The 18,631-nt window shown below is 48.2% G+C and overlaps 1 protein-coding gene across 3 annotated transcripts in view; it reads left to right on the plus strand.

Moving 5' to 3' along the window:
- Positions 1–17,785, plus strand: part of PRDM11 (PR/SET domain 11) — a 49,398-nt gene extending 31,613 nt beyond the window's left edge. Inside the window, exons 6-8 of one of the 3 annotated variants that reach the window (XM_058830155.1) lie at positions 3,751–3,938; positions 7,047–7,697; positions 8,534–17,785. In XM_058830155.1, coding sequence (XP_058686138.1) covers positions 3,751–3,938; positions 7,047–7,697; positions 8,534–10,698 — 3,004 coding nt within the window. In that variant the 3' untranslated portion in view covers positions 10,699–17,785. The remainder of the gene's footprint in view (positions 1–3,750; positions 3,939–7,046; positions 7,698–8,533) is intronic. The other 2 variants (XM_058830145.1, XM_058830163.1) reach the window with 2 other exon arrangements.
- The last annotated feature ends 846 nt before the right edge of the window (positions 17,786–18,631 follow it).

Raw genomic sequence — 18,631 nt, forward strand, 5'->3', positions numbered from 1 at the left:
GTCACAGATGTGGGTCTCCGGGAGACACTTGGCATCAGCACACTGAGGCAGGGTTTACAGGTATGGCATCCCATGGCATCAGCCTGGGCTGCTGCTTGCTCTCTTGCATGGGATCTCCTGCCCTGGCTCTGTGCCCAAAGTTGGTTTGGGAAAGGCCTTTTCACTGCAGTGCTCTACCCTGGCAGGCTGTCAGTGGAGCACCCCCGAGGCCAGCCGGAGGGTGAGCTGTGGAGTGGGCAGCAAGCAGCCATGAGGCAAGTCCAGGGCAATAGTGGAGGGGAGAAGGGGAGAAGCCTGAGCCTCTCTCCAGCTGCAGAGGTCTCCTCCCTCTTCACCGTCTCTTGTGGATCCTCACCAGAGGCTCTGTTCCCCTCCTGGGGAGGGATGATCCCACCTGCAGAAAAATACCTTGACATTTTTCTGGGCACGCTCACTTAGCCATCCCAAAACTTGGAAATTTGGTGTCGTGAGTGGGCTGGGGCTTAGGAAAAATGAAACAGTGATTTTTATTTGCTGCTAGCTAGAGAGTCTGTGGGAAAGGTGGTCCTGCAGAGCAAGGAGCTGTGCCCCTGACAGCTGTGGGGTTGATCCCAGCCCCAGTAGCTGCAGATGGGTCACAAGTGGTCTCCATTGGTGCGATGTCTGGTCCTGAGTAGCCTGGTCAGGATCTGTGGTGTTCTGGAGTCTGGCCTGTTCCAAGGACTAGACAGGACATGAAATGGTGGATTCGTGGCTGGTGGCAATGCCTCTCTGCAGGACCAGGTGCAGCTGAGGGTGTCTGGGTCTGCCACAGGAGCAGTATGACCCTGCTCCTCCTCTGGGGATCACAGTCCCTTGGAAACCTGCTCTGCAAGCAGGGCCTTGCCTATCAGTGTGCTGTGCTTGGGTCAGCATAACCATGCCTGTCCTGGGTGACCAAACCCACACAGCCTCCTTGCTTCAATCCAAATGGAGTATTTGGCATTGGGAAGGGGACTGGACACTGTGCAGCCTTCACAGGAAGGGTTGGGTTATTCAGGATGTGAGTAGTTTGGCCTTGGGATGGATATCAGGGAAGGCAGATCATGCAGTCTCCTCAGCAGGTAGTTTGTGCCCCTGATTCATCAAGCTGGCTGCCCTTTTGTGGAATGACTTTCTCCATCCTTGGAAAGCATCTGCCTCTCAGCTGTGGTGTGCAGCAGCACTAAGTGTCTCAGAGCAACAGTTGGGATGGGGGGTTTATGCAGTCCTTTGTAACCTGTGTCTTTCATGCCTCTGCGGAAACTCGAGCCTGGGGCTGGGCAGCACTGATTCAAAACAGTTTCTTTTGTGTGGATGATCTCATCCCATCTACCTTAACTCAGGGAAGTATCACAGATGGAAGCTTCCTCACTAGAATCATAAACCACTTGCTAGCTGGGCATAGCTGTGAAGAAACGTGTTTGTGACTGGATTATCCCAGAACTCTCTGTTGGGGGCTCCTGATGAGACTGGCTGTGCCAATGGCTGCAGGAGGCTTGATGAGCAGCCAGGCAGCACTTGCTGCAGTGTTGCAGCAGTGCTGCAGCTCATGACCTCCAGCCTGCATTCTCATCCCAGTTCCCTGCTACTCCAGGAGGTGGCCAGAGCCACAGGATGTGGGCAGCAGAGCTGAAGGATACTCGAGCAGAAATGTGGAGAGCTGTAGAGGCAGAAGGAGAGCAGTGAACAGAAAAAGCTCATGCTCATGCTGAACAAAATACTTCACAATAAAAGTGAGCCCTGGTGGGAATAGTTAACTTCCTATTCAAAGTTGTATTTTCTACATTTCACAGTCAAATGCAGTTTGCTGAAAATGCACTAGACCATCCTGCCACTGCTGCATCAATTCCTTGGTGCCACTGGCTGCAGATGTACAGGTCATGTACGTCATATTAAGGATCTCTGAGTGACTTTAGGTTGGTAAATCTTCACAGGGGCAGCCTGATCTGTTGTGGGCAGTAGAATGCACAGCAGAGTCTCTCCTTAGCTGGTGCAAGGAAGCATCCTGACATTTTGCTTGTACTGGAGAGAGCATCTTCTAGGAACTCCTGTGCTGCAAGACATCAGACTAACCACAGCACATTGGTGTGTCTCAAGGGTTCTGAACTCATGGCTGCCTGGAGGCCTGATACACCTTTTGAGGGGTGATCACTAGCACCCAAAAGCAGCAGCCTGGCAGCTGTGTGCTATTGCAAGACCTCCTTCCCACCACACTGGTCCAGGTCTCTCTTCCTTCTCAAATACAAAAACTGGTACTTTAAAAGTTCCTTTGTTTTGTGAGCAGAAGTAAATAAGGGTTAATAAAAGCCAATTTTGGTAGTACCAGTCTGCTGTTTAAATAATTGCTGAAGATGGCAGAGAATCCTGGGTGGCACACATCAGGAAAAATACAACTGCTCGCAGGCACATGCACAGTTGCTTAACATTAAAACCAGAATTGCTTGAGCCTCAGGCAGTCGAGACACTGCCACTGCAGACTTGTTTTCTGTGTTTTGTGGGAAGTTTCACCAAGTTTGTGACCTTATTTGTGTGAGTTAGTGGGATCACGTGCAGATGGGCTTGTGTCTTTATCTGTGCATTCACACGGCTAGAGAAGGTAGAATATTCAAAAAATTTGAGAGATTTCTTAAGCCAAAGAAATACCTGTATATCCATTAGGGAGCTTGGGCAAGGACTAATGACAGCAGATGTCAGAGGAGCCATGTGCTCCCCTGCAGCCTCCTTGCCTTTGCTGAGGTTGCTGCAGCAGGGAGTGCTGAACAACAAGGCAAATGGTGTAAGAGAAAAATAAGTTTTGACTGTGAGGGTCTGCACATGCTGTGACAGGGCCTCCTTCCTGGGTAGGTGTTGTAAGCTCTCGCTGGTGGCAGCTGGATCCAGTGTTACCAAGCCTTTTTCATGTCCTCTAGCAGGAACGTGAGGAGTGTGAGAGCAAACAACATGACCCTAGCAATAGATCTCTGTCTTAGCAAATTGCACAGAGGGCCAGTTGCTTGGAGTAGGAGTAAATAAGTTTCTGCTGAACTAAAATGTAGCTGTTTTAAATCAGGAAAATAAATCCCATGCCCTGAAAGTGATCTTTTTATCAGCACTGCCAGGAGATCCCCACAATGTGCTGCTGGGGTTTCCACTTGCAGAGCTGAATTAGTTTTTTATGTCATACCCTGCTGAACTCTGAAGTGCAAAACCTTCCAATATTGTCCTGTCCTTGGACAAGCAGCACATACTCCCATGCCCATTAGGTATCCGTGTTTCTGTTGTTAGAATCCCAATTTTGCTTGTCTGAGAGGAGAGAAGCAAGAAAATCTGTGAGCAACTAAAAAAAGAAGGCAGTGTTTTGGGGAAACAGACAGGCAGAGGTACCCTGCCATATTCCAGATATTCCTGAGAACAAGGGAGGGAGCCCTGGGATGTGGAGTGATGGTGGAGAGTCCAGAAGTCCTTGTTTCCATCACTAGGCAAAGACATTTCTGACTGGGAGAGTCTGTTACCCTGGCAGACATCCCTTCAGACTGGATGTGCATTTGTGTCATCCCCTCCCCAGCAAGAAATGGCCCCACTGGCTTAGTTTTCCCTGGGTGTCCATGCTCGTTTGCACACCATTGCTTGTAACTCCATGCTTTCCAGCCTGGCTGTGTTGATGGCTCTCTCTGAAGGTCATTCTGGCTTCTTCATGGTTGTCATTATGATGCGGGGGGGGCACGGGAGAGAAGTTTGTGCTTCACACCTGCCTTGTCCCCTTGCCCTCAGGTACGTCATCATCTCCCGGGAGGAGAGGGAGCAGAACCTGATGGCCTTTCAGCATAGCGAGAGGATTTACTTCCGTGCCTGCCGTGACATCCACCCTGGGGAGAAGCTGCGGGTCTGGTACAGTGAGGATTACATGAAGCGATTGCATAGTATGTCCCAAGAAACCATCAACAGAAATTTCACAAGTGGTGAGTCCCTTCCCTTTCCATCCTCTCTCCTGATCCCCTTGGGCTGCCTCACAGTTGGGCCAAGTGTGATGGGTGAAGTAGGTTTTACACAGGCTTTGTGAGGAGAGCTGCATTTCAAGAAGCAGAGCGCCTCTGGGTGAAAGCCCCCAGCTCTGCCTGGCATAGATGGATGGGTGTGCAAGGAGAGTAAGATACCCTCAGTCATGGAGATCATGAAAGAAAGATTTGTGCTGTGATGTGTCATGTCATGTGTTGTGCCATGTTGTGTGTGTGTGCTGCAAGGGCCTGATGCAATGCCCAGGGATCACAGAGCACCACTGTCATGAGACTTTCTGGCCTGAAGATTGCCAAGACGATGATCCTACAAGACAGCATTAGGTTTTTCCTCTGAACATGCTGCTCTCTCTGGCTCCTGTGAGCAGCCTGTTTGAGGGAGCTCTGGCTGGTTTTGAGTCCATATGAATGAGATTTCCTTGGTGTGTTTGTATGTCCATTTTCCTCGTTTAATTTATCTCCTCTTTCTTCAGAAAGATAATTTGGGATCAGCGCGACATCATCTCCTTAGTCTCACAACCTTAGAATGTGTGTACAACGTACAGGAGGCTTTGTACTTGTCAGACTGATTCTTCCTTGGATAAAAATTTTTATCTTGTCTAAAGAGTAGCAATGTTGAAACAAACCCAGCAGTCCTTTGGGCCCACGTATTGTCAGCAATATAGGAAGCTTTAGAGGAAAGCAAAAATTCTTAATGCATCTGTTCATCTGTACAATGCTGATACCTGAAGTTAATTAGGAACATTTCTTTCCAGGCTAGATGCAGAATGGCAGGGCCTCAGAGGGGCAGCCACACTAAATATAACTTTGTAATTATGATTCCTGAGTATATTATTACACAGCTGCTGTTGCTGCCTTGACTTGGTAAAAGGTGTCTCCTCTTCAGTCATGGGGTGGACAAGATGTCCTGAAAAAACTGGTTATCTATCACCTTAGAGTTGTTACGCACTCGCAGTGTTGCATCTTGGTGGCTGTACTTGGGCAATTCCCACTTCTGAATTAACATTGGTATGAATTTGCTTTTTTATGTGAATGAGCACCAGTGAGTGATTAGGTACAGGCCACATTGATTTTGCTGGAATAACATGCATACATCAGTCGTCCAGATGGCTTAGTGCTTTCTGAAAGTACAGCAAGAGACAGTCTGTGCCCTTGGAGCAGCTGTTCTACAGGGGCACCAAGGCAATGAGCTATTGCCCTGCCTTGAAGACATGCCTTTAGTCCTGTTTTGTCATGGTGTCGTGGTTTGTGGGAGCTGGAATGGTAACTCAACAGCCTGCTCTGTGCTACAAGTGTGGCAAAGATCCACCTCAGGACTCTCCAGAACCTGCCACAGCCTAATAATGCACCCTCGGGTAGAAACTCACGTGGCTAGGCAGACCATTCCAGGAACCCCCTGACATCTTGGTGAGCTCATCCTGCTGCAAGCTGGGCTCAGCCTGCCTTCACAAAAGAGGCACAGAGATGTTGTTAAGACAGAGCCTCACCTGGGCCATTGCTAGACTTGCCAGAGACATCGAAGCCTCAGCTGGGAGGGCACTGGGAAGTGGTCAGGAAGCAGCACAAAAAAAGAAAAATCTGTTGAGTCATCTTCTATTTAAAAGATTTCAGTTCCCTGCAGATGAGTCTGTCAAATGAAGTGGCACACTTAACGAACTCACAGAAAAATAACATTGTTCCTGGGTTTTGTTTCTGTTGATAGTTTCTGACCCGCCTCATCATTGGAGTTGAGACCAATATTATGAGGGATCGTCTTGTGATTTCTAGCTTTTCCATAGGGCTGAAGCACCCAGCTGGTTGGGGGAAAAATCACCGAGAAGGAAGAAGTGGTTCTCTAAATCCCTACTGCTCACAGTAGTTGCTGTGGTCCGTAACAGGGGAAATACTAAGAGAGAGGCTGAAAGCTTTGTCCATAGAAATTCTCATCAATGTGTTGAAAATGAGATCTGTTGTTATGGATTCACTAAATAAGTGGCTGGGTTTCCCAGCCAGCATCCAAACCCAGTGCAAAATCCCATCCATTCAGGCCAGTCCTTTTTACAGTGCCTTACTCTAACTGTTTCGAGTCTTGCATCTTTTCTGCATTCTTAGCATTGCTCTCCTTAGAGAGGGAATGGTAGCTTTTGCTCCATAACTCTTTTGAAAGCATGAATACGCTTTAAGCAAACAAAACCAAAAATCAGCATAAAGCAGCGTCTTGTTTGGGAAGCCATCAATGCTTGAAGTTATTTACAAGATAGAAGAGTGATGGAAATTGAGCCAAACCTATCGTCTTTTGAATTTCCAGGTAAGGAAATCTGGCTATTCCCTTTATTTTAAGCAATTAATAATTTGTATGAGGTTGCTTTTAATTTTTTTTTTTTCGATTACTGAATGGTCATGCTCTCAGACTCCACCAGGACAAGCTAGATGTCCCATCCTTGGAGGGCATTCACCCATGGTAGCTCAGTTGACAATGTGTACCTTAGGTTTTAAGTGTGCAAGTTGTTTTTACTCCTTTACCTTTGCATTTCTGGAGCAGCCTCCAGACTGAACGAGAGTAAAGGGGCTTGCAGACTTTGTGCCATGGTGTGCACAGACACTGGGGTTGTCATGAAATGGTGTAAATCTCTCGCTGCACTGCTGTACACTTGATACCTTTTACCAAGTCAAAACAGGCACAGGACTTCCAGACAGCCAAAATGACACTTAGGCTCTGGGTATAGTTTCCACCATGATCAGTCATTTACCACATAGTCCTCTTCCAACACAGGTTGGTTATACCTTTAGGTTAAACAAGCTGCCTGTAGCTTCTCTTCTCTTTGAAGTGTGTGGGTTCTACTCTGCTGTGGTTACCCAGGACTGTCTCTGTTTTTGCAGACATGCCCATTAGCGGGGCTTCTCCTCTTGCAAGCCTCGGTTTCCACTGAGTTGTGTCAGTTCCCTGGCTTGTAACATAACATGCAGACCTGCAGGGATTCAGTCTGCCTTTTTGTTCTTTTTTGTTTGAGTTTTAGATTGAGGGATGTTGCTCGGTTCCCAGTGATAATCCCCACCCCTCATTTTCCATTCTAGGAGACAAAACATTACAGAACGAAAAGTCAGAAAAGAATGTAGAAAGTCAAGAGGATGCAAGGGGAGCACTCCAATTCACTACCTTAAAGCAGGGGAAGAGCCCCTACAAGCGCAGCTGTGACGAGGGGGAATCCCACCCCCAAACAAAGAAAAAAAAAATTGACCTCATCTTCAAAGATGTCCTGGAGGCTTCTTTGGAATCTGCCAAGTTTGAAGAGACACAGTTAGCAACAAGTACACCACTTTCCCTCAGAAGAGCATCTAAATACCAGGCTGAAGACATCTTTGAGCAGTGTGGCAGTGCCATGCAACACGGCTCCCTGAACCTCAGCAGAAATCAAAGCGAGAGGGAATGGAAGGTCCCTCACAGTTCCTCTTTCATCTCAGCCAAGGAGATGAGCATCCTTGAAGATGAGGAAGAAGAGCACCTGTCACTTAAAGCAGACAGCCCAACAGAGTTGTCACTGGCCTCTGCACAAGGCAACTCCCATGAAATTCCCACCACGTCCTTCTGCCCCAACTGTATCCGGCTGAAGAAGAAAATCCGGGAGCTGCAGGCTGAGTTAGACATGCTGAGATCTGGGAAGTTACCTGAGGCACCCGTGTTACCGCCCCAGGTACCCGAGCTCCAAGAGTTCTCAGACCCCACAGGTAAGCCTTGCCGAGTTAGAGCATTCTCCAAACCCTGCCTAAGGAGAGTAGTGAGGTGCCTGTGTGCTGTGTACCCATCTAAAGCATTTTGCTCTGAGTATTCAGGTGAACCTGTTGTTCCATGGAAGGTTCTTTGTCAGGTTTTGTGACTGGGTGGGCCAAGAGCTGATGCTGTGGGTACAGTGGAAAACACTGTCTGGGAAAGACTCTGTATGACAATTTGCTCTATTTGTTGCCATTGTAATTGATAATGCACTGCCAATAAAAAAGACATTCCATTGCAGACAGTTTGTTTGCTGTATTTTTGATGCATTCTCTTTCAGCGGAAGCCCCTCCACAATGCCTCACATGCTACCAAGAAAGTATGAATGACTCTGTGGTAATGCTGAAATGTGCTCTCTTTGTGTATGAAATTATGTCCTGCTGTGTCCCTTGTTGGAAATCTCTCTCTGTTTCCTCCACTGCCTTAACACAACCTCGTGTCCCTTTCTGAAGATACATTTCATTTCCTCCAGGAATATGCTGTCAAGCAGCCAAGAGCCTTCAGTAAAGGAATATTTGGGTCACACAGTATATTGTTCAAGTGGCCAGGATGCAGTGTCCTTTTTTGCTGTTCATTGTGGCATGCTGGAGACAAAGTTCTTATGCAGAAATACTGATTTCTTTCCCTTTCAAAGTTGTGATTCAAATTCTATCCATAATGCATGATGGGAAGGAGAAGAGAGGTTGTGGCCAGCTCTTTGGGCAGTGCTCTACTGTCACCAGTAGGATGCTTCTCTAGCTCAGCAGCTTTGTAAATACCATATTTTTTTCCTATTTTTATTTTTTTCTTACAGCTTCAGAAAGCATCATCTCAGTTCCCACCATCATGGAGGACGATGACCAAGAGGTGGATTCTGCTGATGAATCAGTTTCCAATGACATGATTGCTGCTACAGATGAGCCTTCCAAGATGTCTTCTGCGACAGGCCGGAGGATACGGCGGTTCAAGCAAGAGTGGCTTAAAAAGTTTTGGTTTCTGCGGTACTCCCCGACACTGAATGAGATGTGGTGCCACGTCTGTAGGCAGTACACAGTGCAATCTTCTCGGACTTCAGCCTTCATCATTGGCTCTAAGCAGTTCAAGATACACACGATAAAGCTTCACAGCCAGAGCAACCTCCACAAGAAGTGCCTGCAGCTTTACAAGCTCAGGATGCACCCAGAGAAGACAGAAGAGATGTGCAGAAATATGACCCTGCTCTTCAATACAGCCTACCACCTGGCCCTGGAGGGCAGGCCCTACTACGACTTTCGGCCTCTGGCAGAACTACTGAGAAAGTGTGAACTCAAGGTGGTGGATCAGTACATGAATGAGGGAGACTGCCAGATCTTAATTCACCATATTGCCCGGGCGCTCCGAGAGGACCTGGTTGAGCGCATCCGGCAGTCTCCCTTCCTCAGCATCATTCTGGATGGGCAGAGCGACGACTTGCTTGCAGATACAGTTGCCGTCTACGTGCAGTACACGAGCAGCGATGGGCCTCCAGCAACTGAATTCCTGTCTCTTCAGGAACTCGGCTTTTCTACAACAGACAGTTACCTCCAAGCATTGGACCGGGCTTTTTCCAGCCTGGGAATACGATTGCAGGATGAGAAGCCAACTATTGGCTTGGGAGTTGATGGTGCTAACATTACCGCCAGCCTGAGAGCCAACTTGTTTATGACAATCAGAAAGACCTTGCCCTGGCTTCTCTGCCTTCCCTTTATGGTGCATAGGCCCCACTTGGAAATTTTGGATGCCATTAGTGGGAAGGAATTACCATGTCTGGAGGAGCTAGAAAACAATTTGAAGCAACTGCTCAGTTTCTATCGTTATTCTCCCCGACTCATGTGCGAGTTAAGGGTCACTGCTGCCACTCTGTGTGAGGAGACCGAGTTCCTGGGGGACATTCGAGCAGTGAAGTGGATCATTGGGGAGCAGAACGTGCTCAATGCTCTCATCAAGGATTATCTTGAGGTTGTGGCCCATCTCAAAGATGTCAGTGGCCAGACCCAAAGGGCAGATGCTTCTGCCATTGCCTTGGCCCTCCTGCAGTTCCTGATGGACTACCAGTCAATTAAACTCATCTACTTCCTGCTGGATGTGATTGCTGTGCTTTCGCGCCTTGCCTACGTCTTCCAAGGGGAGTACCTTCTTGTGTCGCAGGTGGACGATAAAATAGAGGAGGCCATCCAGGAGATCAGCCGGCTAGCAGACTCCCCTGGGGAGTACTTGCAGGAGTTTGAGGAAAACTTCCGTGAAAGCTTTAATGGCATTGCTGTGAAAAACCTACGGGTGGCTGAAGCCAAATTCCAGTCGATCAGAGAAAAGATCTGCCAGAAGACCCAGGTGATCCTAGCCCAAAGGTTCGATTCCCGCAGCCGGACATTTGTGAAGGCCTGTCAGGTATTTGATCTTGCAGCTTGGCCCAGAAGCACTGATGAGCTCATGAGCTATGGGAAGGAGGATATGGTACAAATATTTGAACACCTGGAGACAGTCCCATCGTTTTCCAGAGAGGTTTGCAGAGAGGGGATGGACACCCGAGGGAGTCTGCTGATGGAGTGGCGAGAACTCAAGGTGGATTATTATACCAAAAATGGTTTTAAAGACTTGCTCAGTCACATTTGTAAATACAAACAGAGATTTCCCCTCCTAAATAAAATAGTTCAGATCCTCAAAGTCCTTCCCACCTCTTCGGCCTGCTGTGAGAAGGGGCGCACCGCCCTGCAGAGAGTGCGCAAGAACAACCGCTCTCGGCTCACGCTGGAGCAGCTGAGTGACCTGTTGACGATTGCTGTCAATGGGCCGCCCATTGCCAACTTTGATTGCAAAAGGGCACTCGATAGCTGGTTCGAGGAGAAGTCAGGCAATAGTTACGCGCTCTCGGCCGAAATGCTGAGCAGGATGTCATCTCTTGAGCAGAAGCCGATGTTGCAGACCATGGACCATGGCTCTGAGTTTTACCCTGATATTTAGGAAGGAATGCCTCAGATCAGATAATTTTTTTAATCTATACTCTAAACTTTGATATATTATATAAAATATATATATTATCTATATTAAGGAAAAACCCACACTGAAAATTTAAAAGTTAAGACGATGTGCGTCTGATAGAAGCTAAGCAGAATTTTAAAGATTGAGACAATGTTTAGACATTTACTGGTGTCTCCAACCATGGCAGCTGCAATGTAGGTGGCAACATTTCATTCTTTAGAAGCATGTGCTGGGGCCATACTCTACATGTTCAAACCTAACAACCTATAAGCTAGACAACGGGTCTTTGTCAGCCTCATCCTCCCAGCAGTTTCCTTTGTATGTGTGTTGTCAGTTTGCTGGGTTGTTTTCTGTTTTGTTTTGTTTCATTTTGGGGTTGCTTGTTTGTTTGTTTGTTTGTTTTCCCCTCAATCTCTGCCTCTCTTTCAATTGTTCAGCCCAGTTATTGAGCCATTTGAGCCTTTTGTTGGCAACCATCAGATTTCTGATTTCTGACAAAGTATCCGTGTGTTTATGTCGCCCCCAGCTCAACCCAGTTCTCTTCAGTTGAGTAGAAGCTTTCTTCACTCAAAAGATTACTGACAGGAGAGAAGAGCTGGGGACATGATTTTGGGTTTTCATTCTGATTTAGAAACCAATGCCTCCACTAAACTGTGATACCCCTTTCTCAGTTCTCCCTACCTTTGGGCTGTAGAGTAATACTTGGCTTTCAGCTCCTTTTATGATAACCGCAGTACCAGTCTATCATACGTATGTTATAACATGATGTCATGTGCAGACTATAAAATAGTAAAATAGAGAAGGCAGGGGGAAATTTTTGCATTTATATTTTTATATTGTATGAGATAAATATATATATATATATACAACTATTCATTCAAAACCAGGGCTGCTGTGGAAGCTAGACAGCCAATGAATCGAGAGCCACCTCTTGGCAGAGATTCAAAGGCTTAAAAAATTATATTCTAATTTACATTATTTATACTATGTCTTTATAATCCTAGATTGTTGTGGGGTTTTTGTTTTGTTTTGTTTTGTTTTGTTTGGAATGACTGAAAGAAAAACCTGCTGCAGTTTGGTGGCAGGAGCTATCAATGCAAGATTATCTTGGATTATATTCATGTGTGATGTCCTACAAAGGTTCACTTACTCTCTTGTGACCAAGGTAACATGTTCCACAGCACAGCAGACTGATGACAGCAGGAAGAAGGGATGCTCTGCTTCTTCCTGCAAAATATTTCTTCCTTTCTTGAAGGAATGCCGTGTCCAGCTGAAATGTGAATAGGGGGACTTGCACCTTCCATCACAAAGAGATTGTTTTGTGGGCTTGGGGCTCTTCTTTGTTTTATTCTTTTAAAGTAAACAATCTCCAGGCATCCACACAATATCACTTCAGGTTAGAAAAGAGAAAAAAAAAATCCACAAAAAAACCCCAACCAACCAAAAAAAACCAAAACACCAGACAAACAAAAAAGGTGCAAAAACTCCACAGATGCTAGTGCCTTGCCCTGCTGATGTGGCATGGACAGCACCAACCTGACCAGACCATCGTGGGAGTGAGACATGTTGTCCAAAAGATGTCCAAGCCAACATGTTCTCATTTCCTAGAGGGATGAGCTTTGTGCCAAGCTGTGTTGTTTGGAAACATGATGGTGGTATCAGCAACACTGAACCTTTCCTTTCTCCTATTACCCCCCTGCCCTTGGTCTTGGTGCTAAGATATCTCTAGAACCATTGCTGCTAGTTGATAGCTTTTCATTTATATAAATATATATATATATATATATAATATTATTTTATTTTTTAAACTTTTTTGTTTGTTTTCAATGGAGATGTAGCATGTTTGGAACCGATCTCTCTCTGAGTCACTTTCACTGCCAGGGTTCACACACTGTCTTCCCCGGGAAAACACACACTTCTACCTAGGTCTCACTCACCTCCTGCTAATCCCTTTGCCTTCAGCAGAACTTCACAGCCAGCACTGGCAGAGGTGTGCAGCCCAGCCACTATGGGCTGGTTCAGCTTTCAGACCCCACAGGAACAGCTAGTCTGGTGTTGGTCAGGGTTTTGGAAGTGTTTGCCTCTGTCCCTGTGGGACTGAGGAGGGACTGAGCCCACCCAGAGCATGAGTGGTGGCCTGTCCTTGTGTCCTGACGCCACCCCTTTGCTGTAAAACGGGGCCTTTCAGGTGGTCCAAGCAGCGCAGAATGGACCCTGTGAATGTAGCAGCGAGGGCTGGTCAGCAGCCTCTGTAGCACTTACCCCTTGCCCTACCTCTGACAGCACGTGCAGCCTGAGGCTGGCTCGGGCAGGAGAGGGCACCTGCACCAGAGGCACCCATCTGTTGCCAAACTGCCACCAGGGGTGCAGGCGCTGGGTGCTCTTCCTTGTGCTCCTCATGGAAATGTCACCAGCTAGGTCAGGGCATCACACAGTTGCAACACAGAGGCATTGATATGACACACCTAGTGAGCATGAAAAATGGTTTTGTTTTCATGTTTTCCTGCATTTCCTTATAAACGATGTGATCAAATTGATCCATTCCTCCAGAGGAGTAAAAGTTAAGCTGGAAACCCTCTGCCAGCCGTGCAGCCTTGGGTGGTTGTTTGCTTTACTTTGTAAAGTAGGGACTTCTCTACACGAGGTGCTCATAGCTCTCCAGGCATGGTGAATTGGCTCTGCTCAGGGTGCTGCCACAAAGCTCTGGAGCTGCTGCCTGCCAGGGAGATGGCAGGCTCCCTTCCTTTTTAAAACCTGAGGAGGTATAAAAAGATAAAAACTGCTGCTCCATTACTTTCTGACTGGAGATGGGCAAGGTGAACATAGATCATAGACTCCATAGAAATCCATAGCTCTTCGTGGGTGGAGAGGAAAAATCACCTGCCTTTCTGTTTGCAGCAGCAAAAGCTCCTTGGCACAGAGGCCAATCAAAGTGCCTGGCCCACATGGAGGGAAGGAACATTTGGGGACAGTCTCCAGACACCTTTGGAGAGAGGAATGCTTGGCCAGGGCTTGTGCTGAGCAGCCCAGGAGGCCTGTTTACAACTCCTGATCTAAGCCTCCTAACTTTTGCCACTGCAGATAAAATGGCAAGGTAAGAGTTGCCAGAGGCCTGTTCAGAAATTACTCTTCCAATTTGTCACTCCTTCCTTTTGGTTCACTTGCAAAACCTGCTTTCCTCAGTGACACCTTTCACTGGCAGCTCTTACTTCTAATGGTGCAGTGAAATGTTCAGCATGTGGTGATTTTCTCTGCCAGCTGACGCAAGCAGAGCACTTGTTCCTTTAGCAAATAACTTTGCTTGCAAACAGTGATTCTCTGCCACTGGATGTTGTGGATACCTGTAATGGGAAAGGTCAGAGACCCCTTACATTGGTGATGGGGATAAACAAGAGCTTGGCAGAGCAGCTGGCCTGGCTCAGCCCATACCAGCTTCTCCAACACAATTCCCTGTTACCTGCACGTCAGAAAATAAACCTGGCCTTTTTCCTAGGGTAATGCAGGTGCTTTGCAAGCTTTCCCTCCAGGTTAACCTGCCTATCTCAGATCTGTAGCTCTTGTTTTCGTGGATAGTCTGTGGATGGAAACATGACTGCCAGCATAGACAAGACAGGGAGGAGGGAGGAAAATCAATGCAAAGCACCCCTGGCTTCCCAGGGCTCCTGAGCCTTCCCCAGAAGCAGGTGCATTTCTGTTTGTCTGGGCCCAGGCTTGTGGCAGTGAGGCCAGGAGGGAGCAGCAGCAGGCATGGGGAGGGCTTAGCAGGGTGCTGAGGGAGGCCTCCATGGCTCCAAGATTGCTGTGCATCGGGTTTAATCAATGCCTTTCCTGCTGTGCTGAGAGAGCAAGAGGACTTGTTTTGAACGTGTTGCTCACAGCATCTTGAACTGGTTAGGCTGCAAAGACAGAGGGATCAGTTTTTCTTGAATGAGCTCTTTATTGTCTCCTTCCCCTGCATCTTAGCTATGGCATCTGACTGTGAATAATGCACACTCCTCCAGACCCTTGGGTTTGTATTTCTAGCCCGTGGGACTTTTGGTTGCCAATTTCCCTTCCCCACTTTTTGCTCAGGCTCCTTGCCTCTTTTACCCTGCTGTGAAGCAGAAATCTGTGAAGCACATTTAGACGTGTCCTTCTGCAGGGCTCACCCGTGTCCACAGGGGTCCGGGCCCTCCAGCCACGAGGCCAACCTCAGCAGGGATAATCCTCACAAGAGACCAAAGCTCTTCCCATACCAGCAAAAGCACACGGAAGTTACAGGGGCTGCCAGGGGACACGGTGGGCAGCGTCCTCATGTGGTGTCTGCCTTGGGTCTTGAGCCAACTGCAGCAGTGTGCCCCGTGCTGGTCACGCTTTTGCTGGTATGACTGTTCAGACATGATTCAGGCTCGGTCCATCTCTTTCTCACAGCACAATCTCAACCAGATGGCCCGCGGGGTCTTTGGAGTCCTCCTCCTTTCTTATCTCATGAGGATTGCTGTTTGTTTGACCAGTGCCCAGACAGCTGGCTTGCAAATAAGCAGCAACAGCCTCTGCTTTTGCAGATTCCCCTCTCAGCCCTGTCAAAAGAGGTATTAAAAGCAGAGAAATGGTACGTTAATCCCCCAGCCATTGTATCCAATGCAGTAATGCCTATGCAATTCCTGTCTCCCTTGGAGACACGTATGATGTGTGTGCATGTAAGCTAGTGTATGTATACAGTACATATGCATATGGTCTATATATTGTATATACGCACATCCCAGTACATATACACACAGTACAAAAGATTAAAATCACATGCTTATATATCTATAAATGAAATCCTATATATTTATATATTTCTATGTTTTCGATAGATATAAAGATATAATATAGAGATAGACTCAACCACCCTTGTGTAAGGCTGGCCCTGTGTTTTAGCACAAGGCATATAACACTGAAGACTTTGGACTTTGGGATGGTTTTAGCCATACACTGAGGCCTACATTTACATGTATAGCACTCTATGGAGAGGGGCTTGGCTGTGTTTAGGGCAAGGGGTTTCCTTGCTGGCATGTTAACCAAGTGATAAATAAGCTTTGTTTAATAGTGGAATGTCTTGGTAGGGGAAAATGCTTGAGTGTCCTTCTCCTGAGGAAGCCTCTTGCTGAGGTCCCGTGTGTTCACACTTGGACAGACACATATCCCACCCTCATATGCACTTTTGTGTTCTGCATGGGTGTGGTCGGCAACTGCTGGCATCGGTGCTGTGGAAGCATGGCTTTTTGCTGTTCCACCTGGCACTCCTCAGCAGTCACCGGCACACTGCCAGGGAGACCCTGCGCTGGCCAGCGTTCACGTGGCACCAGCGAGAGCGTGGGTGCGCTTGCGGGCATCAGTCAGCGACACAGCCGTGGCGCTGGGATGAAGGCAGCAGGAGGGCCAAGGCGGTTTTGAGTGGAGAAAGGGTTACGGCCACACAGCTGCAGTTGGCAGGGATACTGAATGGAGCTGGAACAGTGCAAATGAGAAGGAACTGTGAAGTCGGGGCGATGAGAGTGCGTAATCCCAATTGGGAAGGCGCATTCAGCTCTGTTGGGTCAGGCTGGACGCTGTCTGCTGCAGGAGCCACTCTGCTCCCTCAGGTCTCGCAGCCGCTCCTCAGCCCGTGAGCAGCCTGCCTGGCCAGGGTTCCAGGGAGGCTTTCTGGAGGAAATGGAATGATGTGATTGTATGGAAGACATGGTCGGTGCTGCATGTGTGCCTTTGGGCCCCAGCACACAGCGTTCAGACCTTGCCAGGCTGAAGCACCAAAGGGTGCAGCCCTCTTACCCTGCCCGTGCAGAGACACCTGCTTTCCCATGACCAGCATTTCTGTGCTGGGATGGGGGTGGATCTGGGCAGTGAATCAACCCTCCCTGATTATCTGCTGATGCCTGTGGGATGGACAGCTGTCTCATCCCTCCATCCCTCCCCTCACACAGCCACTCGTAGGACACTGGCCCTGCTGTATCCTGAAGCCTTTGGCTGGCACCTGAGGGAACCCGAGAGGTGCCTCTGGCCGGCCTGGCAGCAGGTGGTCAGTCAGCAAGCTGCTCCCCCCAGGGGTTGGTGGGAAAGCATGGAGGTTTGCCTTTGCAGCTCCGCGCCACGCCTGGCAACCAATGCACTCCTTGCCGTTTGTTTTATTTGTTGGCTTTGGTCGGGAGGAGGGTGAGTTGTAATTCCGACATCCGAATGCTCCTTACACTGGTATTGCATGAGCAGACGCTGTGCAAGCTGCCCCCGAGCCCTGTCACACACCTCAGTGCCCTCTCCCAGGCCTCTCTCCTCCACACAACTGGTAATCCACCTCAGCCGCCCCTGCCCGGCGGCGGCTCCCCGCTCTGCCGCAGCCCCTCAGCCGCGCAGCACCGGCGGGGAGCTCTCGGCACCTGTTCCTCACAAACCTCAGAGACAGTTTTCTCGCTCCAGCCCCCTCCTTCCGATGCCACTGACACCCGCGTGAGCCCAGCCCGCGGCCTCGCCTCCCACCCGCCCTGCTGGTGGTGCTGCCGCCCGGCGAGGGGCTCCCATGCACTGCACCTCATGTCGAATAAGCTCGCTGGGCCGCGCGGGGGAACCATGTCTCATATGCTGTAATGTCCCAAATGCTACAGGAGGGCTACGGAGTTTTCTGCCAGTCGTGGCATCCTCATAGACTCACCTGACAGTTAGCAAAAATGCATTTCTACTTCCAGAAAACGAGGGTTTGTCTCTAACCTCTCCGTATCCACATCCAAGCACAGCCCTGCTGAACTGTTTCAAGCAATGTCTCACCCACCCACTCACCCATCACACACACATATGAAATGAGAGGAAAAATATCTAGACGTCTATTACTATATATGTATTAATATGTTAATATCACTCTTTTGGAGACATTAAAATGTTATTACTTTACAGACTATGCTTTATAGTACCTGTGTGAAAGGACCTAGGACACTGGATACGAATAGAGCTATGTTGATATATCATAGTATGTACACGAGAACTTTCCTTTTGTCATATTATCCTTGTAATGTAAAATGATTGTTAATAAAAAAAAAAAAGCATTTAAATTTATCAAGTTGGGTTGTTAATTCTTTAAATTGTTCTTGGAGGTTAATGTCATATTGCCAGATGACAGATGTCTATCTAAGCTGATGCACTTTCTTTTCCCTCAGCCCAGGACTATGAAGAGTAAATTCAGTGCTGATTAATCCAGAAGGGTTAGTTGCAGCCCCCTGAGGTGCTGGTAGTTCTCCCTCCTGAGTGACTGGCTCCCTGACATAGTGAGTGTCACTGCAGCCTCTTGAAGTCCTCCCCTTGGCAAGCAGGTCCAGCGTGTCCTGTGCTGGAGCTGCCCGCTTTTCCCAGGAGCTGGGTTATCCCCTGCCAAGGCTGCAGCAGGCAGCCCAGGAGCTGGCACCTCCCAGCAGCCCAGGGCTGCTCTGGGTCAGCACTGGCAGCTATTCAGCACATGCTATTTTTGGGTAGGGATGCAGAGTGGGTGCCCTTGAGGCTCTGCGTTCCCGTTCTAGTCAGGTACAGTGACATTATCGTTAGCTTTGCTGTGGTAGGCTGGGCTTGTAATGTGGACTGACAAAGCTTTACATATGTGCCTGGTTTGGTCTGAAGGATGGAGAGACTTTTCCTGAGCTCTAAATGCTCTAAATCCAGGGAAAGCTGGGCTTTTTCTTTCCTTAAAAGAACAGGCTGACTTCAGTCTTCTTTTTTGGCACTGGGCTTGCAGTTAAGTAACCCAAGGTGCAACTTTTAAAACAGTTCAATGTGTTAAGAGTATTTTTGTACATGGAGGGTCTTATATCTGCTAAATCATTGTGGGCAAGAGAGCAAACATCTGAAATAAGTACATGTGTCCACGGATTAGCCCTGGGCTGTGGGTTGTTTGCTGACCAAACAGCTGAAAGCA

This window comes from Poecile atricapillus, chromosome 1 (genome assembly GCF_030490865.1).
Source record: "Poecile atricapillus isolate bPoeAtr1 chromosome 1, bPoeAtr1.hap1, whole genome shotgun sequence".
Classification (NCBI taxonomy): domain Eukaryota; kingdom Metazoa; phylum Chordata; class Aves; order Passeriformes; family Paridae; genus Poecile; species Poecile atricapillus.